This window comes from Rana temporaria, chromosome 10, assembly GCF_905171775.1.
Source record: "Rana temporaria chromosome 10, aRanTem1.1, whole genome shotgun sequence".
NCBI classification, from domain to species: Eukaryota; Metazoa; Chordata; class Amphibia; order Anura; family Ranidae; genus Rana; species Rana temporaria.
This window is the reverse complement of record NC_053498.1, coordinates 69,099,227-69,119,992: the sequence shown is the minus strand read 5'-3', so window position 1 is coordinate 69,119,992 and position 20,766 is coordinate 69,099,227. Positions and strand designations below refer to the sequence as shown.

Below are 20,766 nucleotides of genomic sequence, written 5' to 3'. Positions count from 1 at the left end.
GACAAATGTTGGATAGCATGCTTTAAAAAATTTCTGACAATTGCGTGTTGTCGGATTTTCCGAGCATGTGTACACAAGTCCGTCGGACAAAAGTCCAAAGTACAAACACGCATGCTCGGGAGCAATGCTCACCAAACACGACATTAGCAGAAGGTGCCCAAAGGGTGGCGCTAAAGAGCTAACAAAACACTTGATACGTAATTACGTTTGTGTTTGTAGGGCTGACAATTGTGTCCCGCTTGTATGCAAGACAAGTTTTTGGCCAACGCCCTTCACACAAAAGTCAGAGGCCTTGTCAGTGGAAAATCCGATCGTGTGTACGAGGCTTAAGGGATTCTTGGAAATAAATCTTTAGGCATGTGTAATCAAATCTAGGTACCTGCAAATCATTTATACTACTAATTTAGACAGTATACAATAAGTTAATTTTAAACTGTGGCATCATGCAGAGAAATTCTAAATAATGTAGTTTTCATTCTGTTACAGGTTGTTTCTTGATCGCAACAGTTGGACTGAGTACATACATAGCCATCATAGATGACTAGAACTTCTGTCAACAGGTATGTGCTGGTAGCAGTTTTGCTATTCGCTGGTTTGCATTCTAATTTTTTTTAGGGTCTCATTTAAATGGAACCTACCTGGTTTATGCATCCTATGCACTGGTAGATAGCAGTATAATGGAAAACAAACACATTATCATTAGTATACCAATAATAAATTCAGCAACTTTCTAGTTTGTGCATTTTTATAACTGCTCTTTTACCAAACTACTGGCTGATTTTTCTCATTCTTTTTTTTTCTCAATCTTTTATTGTAGCGAGAGATAAACAATACAAAGCATACAAGGCATGAATAGTAAGTTGAAGATATGCATTTTCGCGATTTTTCTCATTCAGCTAACAAGCTGAGCAATAGAAAATCTATTGATTCCGTCTTTCATGCTAAACAACCACAACACCCACATGAGCACCGATTTTAATTATTGCTACCCATTTGACATGCTTGATGTACCATGCCCAGAAGCTAGTTATGAAGCGAGCTTCAATGGAAAAACGTGGTGAATGTAACCTCGCTTTGCTAGAGCATTGTGAAAAAACAATGGTGTGTAGGCAACTTCGTCTTTGAAAATTGAAGTTTCAAAAACGTCGTTTTTTACTTCACAGAAAATTTCGTTTTTTTTAGATCACATAAAGTGATGGTGTGTATGCGGCATAAGTGTCCTCCTTTACTGTTTTGCTCATCAGATCCTTCTGAGCTCTTCTGAGTTTAGTGCCTTATCTTTAAAGTGACCCTGTCAGGAAAACAACATTTACTATAAATCTTTCTCTGCAAAAGAAAAGCGTAAATACTTATCTCTCCCACTGCTCACACCTCTGAACACCACTCCATTAAAGAAATAGAGAAATCTTATGTTTTTTCAGACCTAAACATTTTTGGGATCCAGAGATCTCCTGGATATGGTGCTTTCCATGATTCCATCCACCGACCTCAATGTCACTATAGGCACTATAGAGAGTAGAAACTGGGGCGCACACAGGTATCCTATACTCCTGGAAGTGTTGGATCCCTCCAAATCTTTCGCTGGCCATAGCTGAATCGAGATTCGGCAGGGACCAGAAAAATTGCTAACGGTCTATGGTCGTTCCTGTATAAGAGAAGTCTATACAATCTCCTCCCAAAACCGGCTTGCTGAAAATGTTTCTCTTGATCAGCTCTGAAGCCCCCCTGAGTCTCCGCAGCTAGAATACAGTAAGGCCCCGTACACACGTCCGAGAAACTCGACAGGCAAACACATCGTTTTGCTCGTCGAGTTCCTTGTGAAGCCGCCGAGGATCTCGGCGAGCCAAATTTTCCCATTGACTAACGAGGAAATAGAGATGTTCATGTTCTCTTTTTGGCTGAATTCTGCCGAGAAAACCGGTCGTGTGTACGGGGAATTGTCCATCTACCACGCTTCTGTGGATGGGGAATCTGTTAATTTATTTTTTTTGCTCAGCCCCCTGGCTGATGGTAAAAAAAACAAAAACGTATCCATGTATTGCCAGCTAAGCTTTATAGACCTTTGTGGCACACTAATAGAAGATATAATTCTCTGTTTCTTTCTGCAAGAGCTTAGAATTAAAAGTGAGGTCTAGTAGTAAGGTCTCTTTAAAACTCCAGGAAAACAGCTAACTACGTACACAAATGAAATACATATTTCATGAGAGCTGTTTTACAGAGAGGATTTGTACTTATGTCCATTTAGTTTTGAGATTTATGCAGTCCTGCCACACAGCACAACTTTGTTTATTGATGTGTTAATGATTACAGAACTGCATTAACTTGTGTCTATCAAATCTGTTTGGAGTTCAGCTTTTAAAGCGGAGCTCCACCCTAAAGTGGAACTTCCGCTCAGCGTATTCCTCCCCCCTCCGATGCCGCAATTGGCACCTTTTAAAGACAGGTATCCTTTCCCACTTCCTGGAGTCCGGCCGCAGCCGTAATGCGGCCGTGACGTCCTCGCGGAGCTCCCTCCTCCTCCTCCCCTGGCCGCCGGGCTAATAGGAGAGAGGAGTGGGGCCTCGCGCATCTGAAAGGCTACACTGCCGGGTTCCCTTACCCACAATGGCGACAGCAGCACTCGACAGCTGATGGGAAAGATCAGCTGTGGTGCCGACATCCAGGGACAGCAGGACAGGTAAGTCTCCATTTATTAAAAGCTAACAGCTGCAGTATGTGTAGCTGATGGCTTTTAATTTTTTTTTTTTTTGCCTAGAACACCCCTTTAGGGATGTGGATTTGGGGGAAGGCACATGTTTTCATACCCCTCAACTTTCTGAAATGGGAATGAGGGACACCTGCTGGTAAATGTATGTAGGCAGACATCCCCCTGCCACACCCACCTTTAAAGGAGATTTTTTTCCAAAAAAAATGATTGGTTAAACCCACAAGTGCTTTTTTTTACCACTACTAGTTCGTTATATTGGCTTTTGCAATTTACAAATGCAGCAATTTAAATATTGGATGAAAGGTTTAGCATTGGGAAACATTTTTTGATAGATAAGTAGTGCATTATATATACAACTAAATGGATCAGACCAAAAATGCTAGACAAATGAGGGTGAAAGAGGGACGGAGTGACTTTGCTCCAAATGAGGGACAGTCCCTCAAAATCAGGAACAGTTGGAGGGTATGTGTTTTCAGTACATGCTGTAATTCTTTCCTTTGATTTCTGCATAGTGTTGCATACAACATATAAAACCTAATCATTTCACACACACTTTTTGCAGTATGCATTTTATTGTGTAATCTGCTGATGTAGCATAGAAAAATGCAGGAAATAAACAGTTGACTAATAGCCCAGAACTGCTGGCACTTCACACATTTTTGTCATGGGAATAACTGGATTGATTTATTACAACAGTAGAGCATACATACTTTGCAAAGTGCATTTTCACTTAGTTTTACATGATTCCCTAAGCTAGGCAACATTCACTTTGCAAAGTGAACAAGCCTCAATCCCCAAAACATTTTCACTAATGAAAAAAGTCCAATTAACATTATTTATGTTTAAAATTACTATATAATGTAACTCCATTAAAATTATTCCTTAACTAAAACCTTCAATGTGAAAATACTTTTTGAAGTCCCAAAGTTCTTCTAAAGTTCAGGTATTTGTGCAGAGTTGAATCTTTGTAATTGTGTGTAGCCATTTAAACTATAGGCCTTAAATAGACCTGTTTCATAGATCTGAACAAAATTGGGAATGCAATCTAAAATGAATTCATACATGGTAAAAGAGGTGCTAAAATATCTTTCCTACGAGAACAAATAAGTAGATTCACAAAGAGTTAAGCTGGCTTATCAGTAGATAACAAAAAAGGGGGAGTATAGCCTCATATAGAAATGAATAATATAGATAAAAACATACCATCATCCCAGTTACATTAGAGAAGGGGGCGAGTCGGGGCAAGGGAATAGTAGCTGAAGCTAAACCCAAACGTTACCCACTCAGTAGATTTGAGGGGACTATCTCGGTACTAATAAAATGCAATAGACATAAATGTAAAAGATTTATTGAATTATAAAATTGCAAAACAAACAATTGTACAAATCCATGATTGGTCGAGGTCGACTAGTTTCGTGGGGTTGCCGCTTCGTCAGGACAGCCAATACGATGGGTCAATTGTGGATGCACGGAACCGAACGGCCCAGGGGAGTTCCCCCCGCGGCGAACAGAGGGATAATAGATCGTGGAAATCGGTGTGATCCGTGAGATAACACCCGGCCAAGGTAGGGTAGATTGCTGGTGGATTGCAGGCAGAGGCAGGACAAGGGCAGTGAGCTAGTACAGACAATGGGGGATACAAGGTGCATTGATATAATGCACAATAATGCTGGTGAAGCCAGCATCATCTCATCCAACGGAGGTATCCGTGTAGGCGAAAATTGCAGGGTAATGCATGGGCTAGGGGGATAAGCAGAACCCAACCCAAAGGGACCCCCAATTTGGTTGGGGGTCCCTTTGGGTTGGGTTTTGCTTATCCCCCTTGAGTTCTGCTTATCCCCCTTATTCCAGCATTGTCTATACCACAAAGTCTTTTTAGTCCTGATGTTCGACTAGCTCCCTCTAGTGACTAAAGGTGGAACAACACCAACTATCTCAGCATGGGAGCCCTGTGTGGGCACAAAAGAAGCTGCAGCATGGTGTCTTTATAGTTGCTCTGGCCAGCTAAGCACCCAGCTACAGGAAGAGAGATGGAGAAGAGACAAGGCCCCCTAAGAAGGAATAGAATGGAATCAGCAGTGATGCGACTTTGGTTGCCTGTATCTTATGAGAACTGGGACTTCCTCCCTTGACCATTGCCCTCTTGCATTGCCAGCACAATGAAGATTCTGAAAATGTTTTAAGAGTTATTTTGTTCTATTACCATATCGTTGGAACAATTTACCATATCTTTGGACTTGTGAAAAATAACTTTAAACTTTGGTGTGTTGTTGCTAAGAAGCTCACCTAACTCCTTGGAAAAATGGAAATGAGGGCTGTCTCTTTTTCTTATGTTACTTATGCAAAATGATCTATACATGGGGAAGTAAAGATGATAAATCTGGTTCTGGTTGGAAAGGAGTGGTGGCCTAGTGGAGGAGGGTCTGCTTGCTTGGCAGTAGTAGGAAAAGTTCCCCTATGCGCATGCACACAGCAGATTGGGCCTCAAGTTTCCTGGGCCTTAGGTCTTTGTCAGGCTGCAGACTAGGCCTGGAACTGCTGTGGACAGGGACCTATTCTGTGAACAGTGTTGGCCTGAGGCTGAGATGAGTAAGGAAACTGTGGAAGTGGTGAACCGGAAAGATGGTTGCTGCTGTCTACATACCATCAGGGCTGAATTCCCGACAAGGTCACCGAGGCCAATCCTCGGGGCAGCAGTGGATGCAGGGGCGACACTGGTTGCAACACACAGCGGGAGACTGCTGTGTCACAAGCTCACTGTGAAAAGTTTGGGCGCGCTGTGATAAAAGTCCTACCCTCTTCCTAGACCAGCTCATGTGATAGAGGCAGTGTTCTGTCTATCACACGAGCTGGTTAAGAAGGAGGGCGGGACTTTTATCACAGCGTGCCCGAACAGTGAGCTCTGTGACACAGCAGGAGCAGGAGATGCCCGATGTGCGTAATGCACACACTGACTGGTGAGGCTACATTGTTTGGCACAGTAAGGCTGCAATGATGGTGAGGGGGGCTGCAATGATGCTGAGGGGGGCTGTAATGATGGTGAGGGGGGCTGTAATGATGGTGAGGGGGGCTGCAATGAGGGCACAGTAAGGCAGCAATGATGGTGAGGGAGACTGCAATGAGGGCACAGTAAGGCAGCAGGGATGGTGAGGCTGCAATGATGGGCACAGTGACTTTCAGCAGGGGGCGGCATTGAAGGACCCAGCCTTGAGGCGGGAAAGGGAGTAAATCCGGGCCTGCCTGCCTACCATGACTGAAAATTAGACTGAAGGCTTTGGCACAGGGACTGGCTTAACAACACATTGCAAGGGGATGCTAAAGGCTGATGGTTTAGGAACTGTACTTAGAGGCTGTTAAACTTGATCTGAAGTTTTATCTTTTCAGAAGGGGCAAAAGAGGTTCTCAGTTCATCTCTAAACCATGTAAAGTGCTGCTGTCTCCCTTTGTAGCAACACTGCCCTCATAGCCTCGTAGTAGCGATTAGTGTTGCTCACGAATATTCGCATTGCGAATATTCGACTCGAATATAGCATATTCGAGAAATCGCGCTATATTTCGAATTTCGCGGTGAATATTCGCAATTCCGAATATTCGCATTTTTTCAATTTGATTTTTAAAACAGATCACATCCTATCGACGTCTAAAAGCATTGCTGGTATGATTAGAGACCCTGGGCCGAGTAGCTAAGCTGAGGCGATCCTTTTATGTTGCCAAATTGAAAAAAAAAACATTGCGATTTTTCGCTATTGCGAATGCGAAAATGATTGCGAATTTTCGATAACTGTGGTAGGAGAACTCTGATTGTCTCTGATGCAAAAGGGGGGGGCTTTGTGTATGTTTCTGTTATGAATATTTGTATGTTTGATATTATTATTTTTTTTGTAAGAAGGAAAAAATTGCGCATACCTTAAAAAAAGGGGAGAATACAGCAGCAACTCAAAAATGTTATACAACATAATTTAATACAAGACAGAAAATGGAGTCGCTCTACAAGAATAAAAAATATGTCTAGTGACAAGACATGTGGGCAAATTATAAAATAAACAAGCGCAAATAACTTGTGAAATACACAGTGAAACAAATATATAAAGAAATATAGTCCCAATAATAGAAAAATAATCTTTCATAAAAATGTCTTTGATATGTGAAGTGAAAAAAAGTCCAAAGCATGCAGCATGAACGTGTTCAATCTTCAAGGTGTTTGATTGACAAACGGCTGTGACAGATGGATAGAGTAAAGAATCACCACCAATGCAAAACACTTTTTATTTTCTATTGTAAAATATCAAGAATATTCTGAGCCAATCAGAGTGCTCCTTCCGCATTTGCCGAATATTCGCAATTATTTTGTATTGTAAAATATCAAGAATATTCTGAGCCAATCAGAGTGCTCCTTCCGCATTTGCCGAATATTCGCAATTATTTTGTATTGTAAAATATCAAGAATATTCTGAGCCAATCAGAGTGCTCCTTCCGCATTTGCCGAATATTCGCAATTATTTTGTATTGTAAAATATCACGAATATTCTGAGCCAATCAGAGTGCTCCTACAGCATTTGTCGAAATTGCGCAATAAATATCGCATTCGCATGTTGCGATATTTCGATAAAATATCACGAATATTCTGAGCCAATCAGAGCGCTCCTCCAGCATTTCTCGAAATTGCGCAATAAATATCGCATTCGCATGTTGCGATATTTCGATAAAATATCACGAATATTCTGAGCCAATCAGAGTGCTCCTACCGCAGTTATCAAAAAATCGCAATTATTTTCGCATTCGCAATAGCGAAAAATCGCAATCATTTAATTTCGATAAAATATCACGAATATTCGAATTTAGCGAATATATCTCGAATATTCGAATATATATTCGAGATATATCGCGAAATCGAATATGGCATATTCTGCTCAACACTAGTAGCGATTACTTCATTTGCTTTCTGTGATGACGTGGGGTGTAAAATCTTTATTGCTGGCCAATAAAAACAGAATCAAATATATTTATTCTTTAAGAAGTCACCCTTAGTAATAACTAGTGCCGCCCATGATAATTTTAATGAGTAAGAAAGAGGTAGAAAAAAAAGCAGCAGGATGAGAATTGTAAATTTACTAAATAGATTATAGAGCTGAATATGACAGACCACGGATGGGGTGGATTTTTACAATTTGGTAAAAACTGCTTAGGAGGGTAAAAAGATTTTATTACTCCTAATAAAACAAAGAAAATAAAAGATTTTCAGAAAGACAGACATGTAAAATATTTAGGAATACACTATAAGCAAACAGGAGCCAGAAATTCAGTAACTGATATAATTTGCAGAGAAAAGACATCATCTATAAATACGTAATACTGTCATAAGTGAATCCCCACTGCTTTACTGATATGTAATGGAAGTATAAAACTGTGCTAGTAAAAAGGAAGAAAGGAGAAACATAGAGGAATGATAGGTTAAAAGGAAAGAGACATTACAGACTATACAGTGAATAAAGCAATAAGTAAAAAAATAAAAAAAAACACCCTAGGCATAGTAGGAAGTGGTTGGAGGTGAGTACCAAATACATTGATTGACGCAACTACTCCAAACTCTAATTTGCAAACTTGGACTGGAAACCATTGTGAATAAAAGTGTATCTGCTTCGGTGAACAAGGCTGATTTTATAGTGATGCGTTTGTAAGGTAGCCTTATTTTTACAAACATATTGGAAAAATCTGATTCAGATTATTTTAATTTTTGCTACACAGTTGAGTTTAACCACTTCCTGACCAGTCTATAGCAAAATGACAGCCGGGCGATAGTTCAGTTATCCTGATCGGGCGTCATATGACGTCCAGCAGGATAAGCCATGATCACGCGCAGCGATCGGTGGTGCGGCGTGTCAGTCTGATGACGGAGGCTCTTTACCATGTGATCAGCCATGTCCAATCATAGCTGATCACAGTGTAAACAGGAAGAGCCGTTTATCAGCTTTTCCTCACTTGAGTCTGACAGACGTGAGTAGAGGAGAGCCGATCGGGGACTCTCCTGATAGGGGTCTGCACTGATTGTTTATCAGCGCAGCCCCCCCGGATGCCCACACTCGACCACCAGGATGCCGTCAGGACCACCAGGGTGGCTACCACGCATTGATGAGCAGGTATGCCCCCCATGGCCACCAGGGATGCCACACAGTGCCCTAAAAGATGCCAACCAGTGTCCACAAATGGTGCCAGTCAGTGCCCACTATGAATGCCTGCCAGATGTCTCCTCATCAGTGATGCCCAGCAGTGTCACCCATCAGTGTACATCAGTGCCACCCATCAGTGTCAACTACCAGTGTCCATCAGTGCCCATCTGTGCCACCTAACAGTGCCATCAGTTCAGCTTTTCAGTGCCCATTAGTACCTCCTATAAGTGTCCTACAGCGCTGTCGCACCTATATTGTTTTTTTTTTATTGATTTCTGTGGGAGCACATTAGTGACTGCTGCAGTAAAAAGTTATCACTATTATATGTTTTTCTAAGTTTCACATTTCATACCATATTAGCGCGCAACTACCTCAATTTTCATTTATAAGTGCCCATCAGTGCCGCCTATCAGTGCCCATCATCGGTGCCCATCAGTGAAGGAGAAAACATACTTATTTACAACATTTTATAACAGAAACAAAGAAAAACTTTATTTTTTTAAATTTGCGCAACAAATAAAAACCCCAGCAGTGATCAAATACGACCAAAAGAAAGCTCTATTTGTGGGAACAAAATGATAAAAAATGTGTTTGGGTACAGCGTAGCATGACCGTGCAATTGTCATTTAAAATGCGACAGCGATGAAAGCTAAAAATTGGCTTGGGCAGGAAGGGGCAAAAGTGCCCGGTATTGAAGTGGTTAAAGCAGTTACAAACTACAGGGGTAAAATGGGCATTCCAATCAATACATTAAGGTAATAACATGCCGTATATCAGTACATCTGTGCCCGTTCCTTAGCATGCTGCGCAGGGCTGTATTCAGATAATGTTTTGCTACAGGCACACCTAATGATGGCAGTCTTTTGTAAAAGCGCAGCACCCTGTCACTCAATTGTGTTAAAAAATGACTGCTAAAACGAGCTGTTGAAAAATGCATGCAGTCTGCTTTATATTCACAGCTGCTTTTTAGCTGAACAGACCAACAGAAGAGATGGTTTCATGTTTCTTGATGTAGAGTAAGCAGACTTGATCCCAAAATTCTGATGACATTAGAACAAATTGTATTTATTTAGTGTCCAAATGAGAATTCCAGTGTTATCCTTACAGTTCAGATTCCAAAAAGCTTTCTAGAAGAAAGGGATGGATTCTGCTGTTCTCTGTCTCCCCCTACTGTCCATGTCCCCACTGCAGTTTGGGATTTTGCAGAGCAGTGCTGGCAGCTACTGCAAATGTTAAGTTTTCAGTGAATTTTTCCTCCCTATCACATCTGAGCAGCCCATGTGACTGTATGGGTACACATGTGGGTGTATACACAGTGGTAAATGACAGCCTTGTCAGAGAATGACAACCAGACATTTGGCTAATAGAAATGTGCATGTGCACAGAATGGCTAATAGAAATTTGCATGTGCAACGAATTCTCAGCAGAATTGAGACTAGGCGCTCATATACGCACAGGAATGCACACAGAAGGTCATTATTTTTACTGGCAGCCAGTAAAAAGCTGGCACTTTTCTCCTGCCAGAAAATGCCATTGACAGCAAGAGTTTGCCAGTAAAAAATATGTCTGTGACGCACAGCTCAGAACTGCACGTGTAAAGTAGCCGTCCGGAGCTGACTTAGACTATCTGAGTGCCTGCTACATTCTATGCATTAAGATAAAAAGCCTTCTACGTGTAGCAGCCACTCCAGCACCCTCTAAGGCCCCGTACACACGGTCGGACCAAACCGATGAGACTGGCCCGTCGGACCGTTTTCATCGGTTCACCTCTGAAGTGGCCGTACGGCCTGATATGTGTACACACCGTCAGTCCAAAATCCGATCGGGTCAGAACGCGGTGACGTCAAACACACGACGTGCTGAATAAAACGAAGTTCAATGCTTCCAAGCATGCGTCGACTTGATTCTGAGCATGTGCGGGTTTTGAACCGATGCTTTTCTGTACTAACCATCGGTTTGGTCCGATGGGGCAGCGGTCCATCGGTTCGGTTTTGAAGCATGTTTAGAAATTTTGGACCGAAGGAAACCAGACCGATAGCCTATACACACGGTCGGTTTGGTCCAATGAAAATGAACTTCGGTTCATTCTCATTGGACCAAACAGACCGTGTGTACGGGGCCTAATACTTACCCGAGACCCTTCTCTCTCCAGCGATGTCCACAAGTGTCCAAGCCATCTGGGACACTCCTCCTGATTGGCCGAGACACAGCAGTGATGCCATTGGCTTCCACAGCTGTCAATTAAAATCAGTCAGCCAATCAGGAAAAGAGGGGTCGGGGCCGGGTCGGGGCTCCATGTATGCATGGACACACAGAGTTGTGACTTGGCTCCAGTGCCCCCATAGGAATCTGCTGACTGTGGGGGCACTCAATAGGAGGGAGGGCCAGGAGCACAGAAGAGGGGCCAGAGAAAAGGAGAGGCCGGGCTGCTCTATGCAAATCCAACTGCATAGAGAAGGTAAGTATAACATGTTTTTATGTTTTTTTTTTTTTTTTATAAACGAGACTACAATCACTTTAAGGGCTTTTTGATTCCTTTAGTCCCTTCTTACAATAATCTGCATGGTTATTCCGACCATTATTATACATACATAAACTTTAAAAGCATCAAGGACACTTTTAAGTGTATTTCCACTTTTGCAGCCATACTGGGATAATACCTACTTTATAATTGTTACATGTCCCCATTCTCATAGCATAACTAAAAAAAACGAATAAAAACTGCAGCTTACCTTTTTAATATTTTCTGTTCTGGATCCTCCAGCAAGGGAAAATCCTAAGTAATCCTCTTTGTTTATGAGGTGGGGCTGGGCAACTGTGTTTGCCATAATTAACCCTGTCTATAGTGTGCAGGCGGATCTTTATTATCAGTCTTAACCAGATTTGAACACTGACTGTCCAAGCAAAGGGTTAAAGCTTTAGGGGCTGGCCTTCTCGCATTGTATAATAATGAGGACAGATTTAGGACAGGCTCACTCTAACATTGAAGTCAGCCATTACACCTTCTCCTGAGAAACAACCAAAAATGTAAGGAATATATACATATATGGGGCAGATCCACAACGCCGGCGTATCTATTGATACGCCGCGTAATTTTAAAGTACCCGCGTCGTATCTTTGTTTTGTATCTACAAAACAAGATACGCCGGCATCTGGGATCGATCCGACAGGCGTACGTCTTAGTACGCTGTCGGATCTTAGGTGCATTTTTTCCACCGGCCGCTAGGTGGCGTTTCCGTCGAATTCCACGCCAAGTATGCAAATTAGCTGGTTACGGCGATCCACAAACGTACGTCCGGCCGGCGCATTTTTTTACGTCGTTTGCGTTCGGCTTTTTCCGGCATATAGTTAAAGCTGCTATTATGAGGCGTACTCAATGTTAAGTATGGCCGTCGTTCCCGCGTCGAATTTTGAATTTTTTACGACGTTTGCGCAAGTCGTTCGCGAATAGGGATTTGCATAAAATGACGTCACCGTCGTAAGCATTGGCTTGTTCCGGTTTAATTTGGAGCATGCGCACTGGGATACCCCCACGGACGGCGCATGCGCCGTTAAAAAAAAACATTTACATAAAACACGCCCCCATCACATCCATTTGAATTCCGCGCCCTTACGTCGCCAAAGATACACTACGCCGCCGTAACTTACGGTGCAAATTCTTTGAGGTTTCGAAAAAAAGAAATTAGGTTACGGCGGCGTAGTGTATCTTAGATACGCTACGCCTGGCGGAGAGAAGCGCCGATCTACGTGGATCTGCCCCTTAATGTTTTAGGCATGCTATGTGAATGGGAACACATAACAAACATAAAGTGTTTTTTTTCCCAAATTTGACTGCAAAACTAGAAATATAGGGCCAAATCCTCAAAAGAGATACGACGGAGTAACTGCTGTTACTCCGTCGTATCCCTGGTCCTAACTATGGAACTGATCCACAGAATCAGTTTTCCATAGCTAGGGAGAAGATCCGGCATGTGTAATTGAATTACACTGCCGGATCTTAGGATGCAGTACCGCATCCGCCGCTGGGGGCATTTCGTGTCGAAATGCCGCCTCGGGTATGCAAATTAGCACTTACGGAGATCCACGAAGCTTTTCAGCTTCGTTTTTTCTCCGTAAGTATTAAGTTGCATACGCAAAATTAGGGCTGCTTTTACATGGTGTAAAGTTAGTACACCATGTAAAAGCAGAATTTGAATTTTTTTTTTCGCGCCGTATCTTTTTTTTTTTTCGACGCAACTTTATTGACCCGTCGCAAACCACAAAGCCCGACGTAACGTAATTTCGCGCTATGCACGTTGGGAAAATGACGTCACGAGCATGCGCAGTATGGCCGGCGCGGGAGCGCGCCTCATTTAAATCGGAATCGCCCCCATGAAATGAGGAACGCCTTGCGCCGGCGGAATTTAAGTTACACGGCCAGAAATTTCTAGGTAAGTGCTTTGTGGATCGGGCACTTAGGTAGAAATTTTAAGGCAGTGTAACTTAAATTAGAAATTCGCCGTTACGCTGGGTCTTTGTGGATTTGGCCCATAGTTTGAAATGTAAGTGAAGACAAACTTTGTTGAGGTAAGTGTTCCAATGAGGACATTTTGCAATGACAATGATCTTTCTACCTGATTTCCTCTCACATCCAGTTTTGTCTGCAAGGCAACAACAAGTGTAGGATAATCTCTCCTATGAGACACTGAAGGCCAATAAAAAAGACAGGGGGTTCAATCATTACCTATTCTGCTGTAAAAAATATGAACAAATACTTAATATTCTGTAAGCAGTTAACCAAAGTGACAACAACAGAATGAATACTCCCTAAAAGAACTGGGAATCCAGCCAGAAATGCTTCCAGGGACAAATCTCCAGAGGTGGTCTGTTACTGTGCACACTGTCCAGCCTGGTGTGAGTGCAGATCTCTCAGTAAGAATAGTATAACTGGCTGTGTTTCCGGACCCCACAAAGTCATGTCCCAGTTACTGTATGTACACAGTGCTTCTAATGCCCTAAACTCCATTAACCCTTGTAGCCAGTGGGCTACTGGGACGGCCTTCACAGATAAGTGCTGCACAGGCCTTACATTCCCGAGCTGTGCATTGTCCCTCCTGCTGTCTGTGCTGCTTGCTTCTCTAGAAATCTATGGGCCAGATTCACAAAAGAGATACGCCGTCGTATCTCCTGATACGCCGTCGTATCTCTGTGATCCGCCCGTCCTAACTATGCGGCTGATTCATAGAATCAGTTACGCATAGCTAGCCCTAAGATCCGACAGGTGTAATTGACTTACACTGTCGGATCTTAGGATACAATTCTATGCCGGCCGCTAGGTGGTGAGGCCATTGCGGTCGGCGTAGAATATGCAAATGACTAGTTACGGCGATCCACGAACGTCCGCGTTACCCGTCGCTCTAACTTTACGTTGTTTCCGTCGACATACGCGTCGTAAAATTAGGGCTGAGCCCTAGGTGTTCTAAGCAATGTTAAGTATGGCCGTCGTTCCCGCGTCGAAATTTAAAAAATCACGTCGTTTGCGTAAGTCGTCCGTGAATGGCGCTGGACGCCATTTACCTTAACGTCTAAACAAATGACGTCCGTGCAAAGTCATTTAGCGCAATGCACGTCGGGTAATTTTCCCGACGGAGCATGCGCAGTACGTTCGGCGCGGGAACGCGCCTAATTTAAATGGTGCCCGCATGATTTGAATTAGGCGGGCTTGCGCCGAGCGGATTTACGTTACAAGCCCGCAAGTTTACAGGTAAGAGCTTTGTGAATCAGGCACTTACGCTGTAAACCTGCGGCGGTGTAATGTAAATGGGATACGTTACGCTGCCGTGGAGCAACGTAAATGTATCTGAATCTGGCCCTATGCTCCTACAACCACCTAGGCTAATTTTAGGGGATCGTTTACATTAGCATCACCCTCTTAAGAGCTATCTGTGGTGGATTGCTTATCAGAAGGCATTTGACTAGCAGTGAGGAGGTGTTATGTTGCCTCCTGTCTGTTTTAACCCCTAAAAGCCTTTATGCAGTCAATGCATGAAGGTAAAAAGCCTTCAGTATGCAGCTCCCCCCACAGCCCCCTTAATATTTACCCAAGCTCGATCGCGATCCAGCAATGTGCATGAGAGCATCCGCAGCCAGTGAGGGGGGAGGGGAGGGCAGGACCGAGCCCCGTTCTGTGTGTCTTATTGACACAAAGAGCCGGGCTCGGGAGTGAGAATGCACAAGTGCCCCTATAGCAAGCAGCTTGCAATAGGGGGCACTTGGAGAAGAGGAGGAGCCAGTAGACTCGCAGGGGACCAGAGAAGAGGAGGATTGGGACAGCTTTTTTTTTTAAGTTTTACCTTTAACCACTTCCCGCCCAAGGTACGTCTATGGACGTCCTTGACTTTGAGCGGGGATATATAAATGATGCCTGCAGCTACAGGCATCATTCAGATATTGTCTTTTAGAGCCGGCGATTCTCTGCACAGTAAGAACGATCATAGCGGCTGTTCTGCAGCTTGATCGTTCTTACAGACAGCGAGAGAGGACATCCCCCCTCCCACAACCCTCCGATGCTTCTACCCACTCACAGCTGCGATCGGTGAGTCAGAACAGATCCGCCGGCCCTGGCCGGGCGCAATGTAATGACGTCACGCCCGGCCTCTGCATTAAAAAAAAAAAACGGCACCGTGTCGGCTGGGAAGCCGTGATCATTTTTTTTTCAGGCTTCCCAGCCTAGAGGTGAGATATTGGGTCTTATTGATCCCATATCTCACTGTAAAAAGGACCCGTAATGCTTATTCCTATTCAAGGGTTGTTTACATTCCTTGTAATAGGAATAAAAGTGATCAAATTTATTTTAATTTTTTTTTAACTACTTCCCGCCCTGTCAATAGACAATTGACGTCCGGGAAGTGGTTGTGTAATCCTGACTGGACGTCTATTGACGTCCAGCAGGATAACATGCCGGCACGCACCCGTGGGGGTACGCAGCACGGCGGTCGGTGATGCTGGGTGTCAGTCTGACACCCTGCATCTCCGATCTCGGTAAAGAGCCTCCTGCGGAAGCTCTTTACCATGTAATCAGCCGTGTTCAATCACGGCTGATCGCGATGTAAACAGGAAGAGCCATTGAAGATTTTAGAACACATGACACCTGTCACAGATATACTCCTCTCCAGCATGCCCCGCAAGGGAAAAACTACTCTGATTGGCTGCTGGAGAAACTTACTCTGCCAGAACCCCTCTGGCGCCAACTGCCGGCCAGGGATGGCATCCCTGGACCACAGACTGACCCAGTGGACATTTCTGGAATGACAGAAGTCGCAAAATTTAAACAAATAGTGAATGGGAGCAAGGTAACTCTCCCATTCCCCACTAACTTTAGCGTAGTGCCCATACTGAAAGTAAGGGGGCGCTACATATATATATATATATATATATATATATATACACACACACCTATTGATAGCCAAGGAATAATAAACAGGACCATACAGCATGACAAACATAGGGTGACCATGTGTCCCGGATTGCCTGGGACAGTCCCGCATTTTGCATGTCTGTCCCGGGCACGTTCATTCCAGGACAATACAGTGTCCCGGAATGAAACTGACACAGCCACCCCCTGGGCCCATCTGATGCCCCCAAAAAAAGCCGCCACATCACCGCTTTACTCACTGACAGTACTTGTCCTGGCCAGGAATGCTTGGAGGAGCACAATCCCCGCCCTCTGCTTGGGATTGGAGAAATCATAAATCCTGCCTCTTGTGTCCAATCACTGTGCTGTGATTCGTTACAGCACAAGCTGATTTTTGGGAGGGGAGGGTGTCCCTGAATGGTAGTTTGGAAATGTGGTCACCCTAGACAAACAGTTTTTGCTTCCTTGTTGGTCAGTGTACACCAGGGACTAATGACTGACTTTAGCATTACCCCATACTCACAACAGATAGGACTAATTTGCTCATAAATCGAGGAGATTTACTAAAACTGGAGCACTCAGAATCTAGTGCATCTGTGCATGGTAGCCAATCAGCTTCTAACTTCAGCTTGTTCAACTAGGCTTTGACAATGAAACCTGGAAGCTGATTGGTTTCTCTGCAGAGCTGCACCAGATTTTGCACTCTCCAGTTTTACTAAATCCCCCGCACCGTGTCTACATTTCCTGTTCCAGCTCTACCATTTTCCTACTACATAAGGTGGCTTCATATCCTGGGCCCTGCGGGCCATCCATGGCTCTGGCTCTCCAGTGACAGCAGTTCCTTCCCTGCTTCTATCACATCTACACTCCCTTGTCGGTGGCCAAGGCAACGCATCCTGGTTGCATGTCTGATCTGTCTCCCAATGGCTACCTGACTGTTATGCTGAGCTCTATTTTATCTTTGTGAGTGCTTTTTTATATTTTCTATTACAATTACACTTTACATGCTACACTATGGTTGTTGCACTTCTCTCCCCCTCCCCACTTTTTGTCTCCTGAAGTTAGAAGCTGATTGATTACTATGCACAGTTCACCAGATTCTGTGTGCACCCATTTTAGTAAATCCTCCCAACAAGGACAGCTTTATTGAGAAGATAATTACGTTTTTTTTTTTTTAACACAATAGAGACCCATTTTTGAGAAAAGATTTGTTGCAAGCTGACATTCCCTTACCCCCCTTTATCAAACTTGACTGCACTAATGCAATCTCGGAAGAAAAACCAATAGCATTATTAATTGCCTTTTTCTTGTACATTATCCCCTAGAATGTGTAATAACTTTCCTTACTGGTACTTTTAAAGTTCTTTTCTTCGACCCATTTGGTAATGCTATGAGAATTGATGATATCTGTGAAGGAAAGGTGTATAGATTGATTTAGATTCATTTTAGGTTTGAATTTACAAGGTGTAATTCTAAAGCCTCATACACACGATCGGACGTCAAACAAACTTTTCCGTGGATTTTTGTTTGAAGGGCGTTGACCGTGAACTTGGTATGCATACACACGGCAGGACTTTTTCAGCAAACTTTCCCAAAATCACATGTTTTTTCAGCTCTTTACCACCACCCTTTGGTCAACTTCTGTATTGTCTGATCTTTTGCATTGGTTCTGAGCATGCGTGTTTGTACATTGGACTTAAGTCCGATGGATTTCGGTACACACGGCAGGACTTTGCACCATAGGACTTTTGTTGCCGGAAAGTTTGTCTGTTTGCAGAGCGAACTTTTGTCTGATGAAAACCGAAAAAGTTTGTCCGATGGAGCGTACACACGGTTGGATTTTTTGAAAAACCTGCTCATTTTGAAGTTTGTTGTCAAAAAGTCCAATTCGTGTGTATGGGGCTTTACAGTAAAGAACCCTCTACGCATTTCAAGGTTAAACCACTTTTCCTCTAATTTTAATGAGTGGCCACGTGTCTTGTTAAACTTCCTTTCCGCAAAAAAAGATTTATCCCTATTATGGGGTCACCAGTATGGTATTTGTAAATTGAAATCATATCCCCTCTCAAGCGTCTCTTCTCCAGAGAGAATATGTTCAGTGCTCCTCATAACCAATATCCTCCAGACAATTTATTAGCTTTGTTGCCCTTCTTTGTACTCTCTCCATTTCCAGTACATCCTTACTGAGGACTGGTGCCCAGAACTGGACAGCATACTCAAGGTGCGGCCGGACCAGAGTCTTGAAGATCGAGAGAATTATCGTTTTATCTCTGGAGTTGATTCCCCTTTTAATGCATGACAATATTCTACAGGTAAAGGCATAATATGCTAGTATGCATCGCATGCTAGCACATTTTGTTAAACTTACCTTAAAACTAAGCCCTCCAGTGCCAAGATCTCAGAGCTGCAGGCGCTCCCATCTTCACCTGTCTTGCCTCCGGGTTCACAGACTACAGCTCTGTGACTGGCCGAAATCACGATGATGTCACTCCCGGGCATGTGTTCGGGAGCCGTCAATTACAGGACAAGGCTTGGAAGGAACAGCACAGCTGGCCGTTCCTTCAGAGCGCATGCACCAGTGATGTCACTGGCTGCATGTAATGTAAATATCTCCTAAACAGTGCCCATTTAGGAGATATTTACACTACCTATAGGTAAACCTTTGTATGGGCTTACTTGTAGGTAAAAGTAATACGTGGAACTTTACTTCCACTTTAGGAAAATAGGTTTGTATAATGGTAAGGGGTTTCTTACTCCTTTGCAATATTCCTACTGGCTGCAATATTTTTTTCTGCACCCAAGAGGTCATTTCCCTGTATCACACATTCTGATAACTAAAATACACGTATAGAGCTGAGTGTACACAATCACACCTTACAGGATATTTGCAATATACAGTTTAGGTTTGTATAGTTACCATTTTACCACCCCCCCCCTTTCATAAAGTTTTATACTTAAAGCGGTGGTTCACCTTAAAAAACAACTTTCTACCATGAAATGCCAGCATACTAGCGTGAGCTACAGTATGCCTTTATTTTATTTTTTTGCGCTGTACTCAGTTTAATCCCGTAGTTACGTTTCAGACTCCCAGCGGGGAGTAGGCGTTCCTATGCAGAGGGGAACATGATTGACGGCCGGCTATGGCGCGTCACGCTTCCCGAAAATAGCCCTAGGACTCGGCTCTTCACGGCACTATACGGCGCCTGCGCACAGACTAGGAGCTGACTGCGCAGGCGCCGTGAAGAGCCAAGTCCTATTTCGGCTATTTTCGGGAAGCGTGACGCGCCATAGCCAGCCATCAATCATGTTCCCCTCTGCATAGGAACGCCTACTCCCCGCGGGGAGTCTGAAACATAACTACAGGATTAAACTGAGTACGGCGCAAAAAAATAAAATAAAGGCATACTGTAGCTCGCGCTAGTATGCTGGATAGCATGGTAGAAAAAACTTTTTTTTTTTTAGGGTGCACCCCCGCTTTAACTGTCCAAGCTCCTGTGAGGTCCGCATTGTGTGGCCCACAGGGCCTAGGACAGCCTTCGCAGTAGACTCTGCACACAATCCCTCGCTTCTTTTGCACATGTGCAGTGAAAATCCTATTTAGGCCTTCTAATACTGTAAATGGGATTTTTTTGCACATGCACAAAAAAGAAAGGGACAAGTAAGTAACTATATAACTTTTGACTCTTTGAGGGGTGATTTGTGGATAATTATAAAATTGTGGAGTGTCACTTTAAATAAAACAAAATTTAACCCAAAACACATCATGTGTCACTGACCGCTACACTCATAAAATAGTAATTCCCCATAGTTTCACTTATATGATGACTTCAATGAGCTTGATGTTGCAAAACATTTACAAGATGTTGGTGACATGAACAAAAAGTGTGAAGGGCCAAATGTCACGTGCTTCCCACCACCTGACTGTTTGTGCACACCAGTATTGAGCATAGACTCTTACGTAAAAATCACTCTAATGCCTTGTAGACACGATCAGGCTTTTGCCCAGCCAAATCACATTGGAATTCCGACGGAATTCCATTGGAGTAAAATAGAACATTTTATATATCTAAACTCTGACGGAATTCATCGGAATATCTGATGAAAAAACTCTGATGAACATGAACGGAATATCCGATTGAAAAAGTCCGTCTGACGTTTTCCATCGGAAATTCCGATCGTGTGTACAAGGCATTACTGTCCAGTACCCACACCAAGGCCTACAAAAAGATTTTCCAAATATATATCTTTTATTTATGAGTGAAAAGACACCAGCTTGAAAAGGTCCAGTATTGCAAACAGATAGCAGCTTTTTGAGAATAACACAGCTCTGCCTTCTTATCCTGTCATGTGCATGCAACAGAGCTTTATTGAAAACTAGTGCTGCCCCTCCTTCCCCCAGTGCTGTTTTTTAAGGGATAACGGGTGAACATCAGTACAGATTCAGGTGCTGGTTGTACGTGTCATGCCTAGCCTTAGTGCAGATGGTCAGGCACTATAGC

At 43.4% G+C, this 20,766-nt stretch overlaps 1 protein-coding gene across 3 annotated transcripts in view; it reads right to left on the bottom strand.

Annotated features, from left to right (window-relative positions):
- LAYN (layilin) overlaps nucleotides 1–20,766 on the bottom strand; it is an 86,050-nt gene that overhangs the window by 50,748 nt on the left and 14,536 nt on the right. For 2 of the 3 annotated variants that reach the window (XM_040325398.1, XM_040325396.1), the window contains exon 3: nucleotides 639–659. The exons of the other annotated variant lie outside the window; for it this stretch is intronic. In XM_040325398.1, coding sequence (XP_040181332.1) covers nucleotides 639–659 — 21 coding nt within the window. The remainder of the gene's footprint in view (nucleotides 1–638; nucleotides 660–20,766) is intronic. 3 annotated transcript variants of the gene reach the window in all.